At 57.4% G+C, this 4,966-nt stretch overlaps 1 protein-coding gene across 1 annotated transcript; it reads right to left on the bottom strand.

Annotated features, from left to right (window-relative positions):
- Positions 1–655: 655 nt before the first annotated feature.
- On the bottom strand, positions 656–3,954 carry LOC116629609 (E3 ubiquitin-protein ligase RNF213-like; the record flags this gene model as incomplete). The annotated part of the gene is made up of 5 exons (XM_032399858.1): positions 656–1,016; positions 1,343–1,501; positions 2,030–2,202; positions 3,089–3,211; positions 3,448–3,954. Coding segments are annotated over 5 exons (1,323 nt in total), but the record flags the coding sequence as incomplete, so codon positions are not given.
- Positions 3,955–4,966: the final 1,012 nt, after the last annotated feature.

Genomic DNA, 4,966 nt, shown 5'->3' with positions numbered 1-4,966 from the left:
CACACTCCACACACACATCATGCTCACACACACACACATGTTCACACACCACACACACATCATATTCACACACACAATGTTCACACACCACACACACTCCACACACATCATGTTCACACACCACACTCCACACACATACCATGTTCACACACACACACATGTTCACACACCACACACACTCCACACACACACCATGTTCACACACACACTCCACACACACACATGTTCACACACACACACTCCACACACACACCATGTTCACACACACTGCATACAACGAGTGGAAAATAGAACAAAGAAAAAACAGAAAAGAAGAGAAAAGAAAACCACTAGACATAAACAGGAGAAAGGAGAAGAGTGGAGGGCGGCCAGGACGCCAAGCAGCAGGGCTGTGGGTGCGGGCGGGGGTCTGACTCACAGTCTCTGGGGCAGGGGGTGGGTGCCCGCAGCTCCAGCCTCGTCCTCCTGCCCTGCACCTTCCTGCCAGCGCCCTGCGGCCCCTCCGCCCAGCCGCTCACCCCTCACCCCCTCACCCCCTCACCCCCAGCGGCTTCACCCTCCCCGCCCGTTAGTGAAAATCCTTTTCCTGGTTTCCCCTTGGAAGCGAGTGGTTCCATTACACTGATCAAAAACAGGCTTCTAAACGCAGGTTTCTTCAACGCAGAGCTGGAGGCGGGGGCCTGGGGGGCGGGGGCCATGCCAGGGAAGAGGACCCCGGGGGCGGGCGGGGAGGCCTGCTCTGCAGAGGAACAGCCGCTTCGCGAGGCCTGGTGCCCGCACTGCCGAGCTCAGCCGGGGGCCCAGCCAGCGACTCACCTCCCGAGCCCAGATGTGCGGCCGCGACCCTCAGGCAGCGGTTGACGTGCTCGCTGCTCTGCTGCTGTTTGTAGATGTACTCATATTCCACGTGGCCCTTGCCGCGCTTGACGACGTACTTGTAAGGAATGGGTTTATTCAGGTGCTGCCGGGACAGGACAGCGCTGCCTTCCACGAGGAACCCGTTCTCATGCAGGTCTCTGAATAAACACGACACCAGCCGGTTATCCACAAAAACTCCTATTTGGAACATTTTAGCTCCCCTCAAACGCAGCCTGGAGTGCAGACCCAAAGCTATAAATCTACTGCCCAAGAGGATGCTTCTAGAATGAGACATAGTTTGCAGACAGAACCAACATTAAAGGGGCCACGATGACATACGACACAGAAATGCATTATACAGATGTTTGAAACAGTCGTTTTCCAAAGTGTAAGAACGTCATCAACTTGAAAAAAACTATTATTTCAACGTATTTCAAAGACCGGATATTCTGTACGTTCCCCACAAAGCCCTTGGTACACTCACTTGGTGCAGTGCATCTCACAGACATTCAAATTCCACTTGGGCTTCCCAAATTCTTCTCCCCCCTTGACGAACACATGGTGGTGGTTGGGGTCGAAGCTGAAATCCTTAGAGATGATTGCATGGAAGTACACCGTGATGCTCTCCTGCTGACTCAGTGGGCTGGAAGAAAGCCGTAAAAGGAAACACCAATTAGGTCTAGATCTGCCTGCCCCCCTGCACGCACACGCACATGCACACGCACATACACACACGTGCACAACAGGGTCCTTGTTTCTCGACTGTGCACTAACACACACCCTGGCAGAGTGCGAGAGCATCCACACTTCAGACAGACCCCATGCCATGTGGGTCCTCCTGGGTCTCCCTCCCCGGTGGACCAGGAAGGTGGGCTTCTACCCACAGGGTGGGGGGCCATCTCAGCCCAGCTCTGAAGGGCTGAGGGCATTGGCGGGAGGGGGCTGATGAGCACTCTGGGATGTACCAGCTTCTCCCCTGAGTTCTGTAAGGCCCACGTGGCCTCAGGGACCCCAGGGCCTTTGCACGCTGTGTGCTGGAGCATTTCACCAAGCAAGGAGAGGGGACGCGTGGCCCCCCAAAAGAGTCTCCAAGAAGGGCAGCCTGGGAATCTCCGTCCCCTGCCCGGGGCAGGTTGTGTCCTTGCTCCCAAGTGCCAGGGCGCACACCCACCTCTCCTTCACTTCACACGCTCCGGCTTTGCGGTTCTGTTGCTCCTTCTCATTTTTCACCGCGGCCACACAACTCTTGTTATTCCCTTCTGGCTTCTTCGGACTCTCTGGCTTGGCCTTCTCACTTCCACGTGCTTTTTCTCCAGTAACGGCTGTCTTCTTGGTTTCAGCTTCCTGGAACAAGTAACCGAGCCCCAACCTTTAGGACCAACTTCCACATTTGCCCCCTCCAGTCAACGCTTGTCATAGCAGCCAGAGTGGTCGTGTCCCTTCCCTGCTCAGAACCTTCCACTGCCCTCTGACCCACTTGCTACAGCCTCCAAGAGTCCCTCTGCAACCCTTTTCCCCTCACCCGCTCCTGGGGGCACTGGCTTCCTTCCTGTTCCCTAAACAGGCCCACCACACTCTGCCACAGGGCCTTTGCACCTGCCATTGTTGCCTGGGACATGTCCCCAGAGAGCCACATGGCTTGCCCCTCACTCTTGCAGATCTCTGCTCCACCTGCACCCCCCTGGGGAGGCCTTGCCTGGCGATGCTCTCTCAGCACCCACCTCCAGCACCCTCCACCCACACCCTGCTTTTCTCCGTGGCTCTCGCCATGCTGACTTTGCTTTCTGTCTTTCCCCCTGTAGAAGGTGGGCCATGACAGCAGGAGTCAGGTCTCCTTCATGGCTGTATCCCTAGCACCCAAAAGAGAATCACCGAACGACTGAACGAAGGACGAACTTTAGAAGGAACGGGGCCTAAAGGAGCAGATGGTGGGACAGACAGCAGGACGCAGAGGCTTTTAAGAACAAGATGCCCGGGGCACCTGGGTGGCTCAGTTGGTTAAGCAACTGCCTTCAGCTCAGGTCATGATCCTGCAGTCCCGGGATGGAGTCCCGCATCGGGCTCCCTGCTCGGCAGGGAGTCTGCTTCTCCCTCTGACCCTCCCCCCTCTCATGTGCTCTCTCTCTCTCTCTCTCATTCTCTCTCTCTCAAATAAATAAAATCTTAAATAAATAAATAAATAAATAAAATAAAAAATAAAAAATAAAAAAAAACGAACAAGATGCCCTACCTGGCGGTGTTCTGGGGAAGCAGGGGCGCTTGCTGGCGGCTGCTTCTTGTTCTGAGTCTTGGCTTTCACTTTGTCCCCAGCCCCTCCCACCGGCTCAGCCGGCTGGGCTGCGGCAGCAGTTTCCTGGAGGAGACAGAGGCCTCAGACGTCAGGGCCCAGGCGATGACCCGATGGCGTAGGGGTCAGCTCTGCCACCAGCCCAGCGAGAGGGATCAGCGGCTCGGCGGGGGGGGGGCACCATCGCAAGGAACAAGTCCCAGGGGTGCCCTTCCTACGCAGGGAGGTGACGGCAGAGCTGCTTCACCACAGCCCGCCGTCCGGGCACAGTGGACCCACTCATCACTCCCCTGACAACTCACCCCAGAGGCATGGGCCCCGGCCTGCTGCGCGGCAGTCTGTGCTTCTTTCCTGGGCTCAGAGCCCCGCTTGGACTCAGGCGGCAGAAGCTCTTGAGCAGCACCTTCCTTGCCAGGACAGTCTTTGCTGGCAGAGGTGGTTGGGCCAGCCCCCTCCTGGGGGGGGCCTCTGCCCTGGGAGGGCTCGGGGGTGTCATGGTCCTTCCCGTTCAGAAGGGCACCTCCCCCGGGCTGGTCCTGCAGAGGGCTGCTGCCAGCCTCGACATGCCCCACGGGCTCTGGGCGGTCACCACCCTCCGGTGGCGTCGGGGTGGCACCCGGGGGCTGGCTCGGCTGGCGGGTCGGACCACCTTGCGGAGCCTGGCTCTGGGGTGGGGCTGAGTCCTGGAAGGTGGGGTTTGCAAGCGAGCTGACACTACTGGGGATGGAGGAGGCCTCCAACAAGGAGTCCAGCTCTGCGGAAGTGGAGGCGTTCTGGTTCTTTCTCTTCTTCCCTCTCTTCCTTTTGCTCTAAACAGAAGAGACACTCATTTTATTTCCTAGGGTCACTATACTCTCCCAACACTCTCCTCCAATTTCCTTTCAATGTCTCAAGTACGTCAAGCTTAGCCTGACCAAACCCCCTTATATCTGTCAAATCTGCCATGTCTTTATCTTGGAAAGACTGAAGCAGAGACACAAATGGACGCGGGCAGTGGACAGAGCTGCAGGACACGCGGCCGAGCCGTGCCCACCACACCCTTCATTCTGCCAGATCAAAGCTGAGAACCTCCGCTGGAAGTGCTTCCCAGGGGACATCCCGGAAGCGTGCTGCTTGTGGGCCTCCGTGTATCACACTCCGACATCGCAAGCCTTTCCTACGGGACCTTGAGAGACCGAAAGTGGGGGACCTGGGAGTCTGCATTTCCAGGGAGCTGCTGCCAGGGCCGCTGGAGAGCAGGACCCGGAGCGCGCCCCTGGGAGCCCCGCCCAGAGGTGGCCTCTAGCCCGGAAGGCTTCCTGGAGGAGATGGTGCAGGCCGAGGCTGACAGACACTAAACCCCTAATAAGATGGCTTTGTCCATTCCACAAGGATTCCCTGGTCCTGTACTGCGTTCAAGTGGCCAGAGTTGCTCACCCAGGGTAATAGCCGAAGTGTGGCCGGGAGACCCCTGCTCACTCCCTGCCTTCCTCATCCCTCACTTGTCCTGCTCCCGCCTCTGGTATTAATCCTGTGTTTTATTTTCTGCAGCTTATGATGCTTTGACAGTTTGGGGTCCTTGCTAATCCTGGAGACTGCGGCTCCCAGGGCTAACTCACCCCTAGAGAGAGTGGAAGACTCCCTTCCATTTGCAAGTCAACCAACGCAGAGCCCACACCCGCACCCAACTCCCTCAGCCACTGTTCCTCTGCCCTAAGTCACCCCAGGGCCGGGTACAAAATGACGAGTGACAGCCCGACAGCCCAGAGCCCACCAAGATCATCCAGACCAGCCAATCCTAAACTTGCTCAAACTTGCCTTGCCCCCCTTCGTCCCTCCTCC

Source organism: Phoca vitulina, unplaced genomic scaffold (assembly GCF_004348235.1).
Source record: "Phoca vitulina isolate PV1807 unplaced genomic scaffold, GSC_HSeal_1.0 scaffold1737, whole genome shotgun sequence".
Taxonomy (NCBI): Eukaryota; Metazoa; Chordata; class Mammalia; order Carnivora; family Phocidae; genus Phoca; species Phoca vitulina.
Note: the sequence above shows the minus strand (reverse complement) of the source record. Positions and strands in the feature narration are given on the sequence as shown.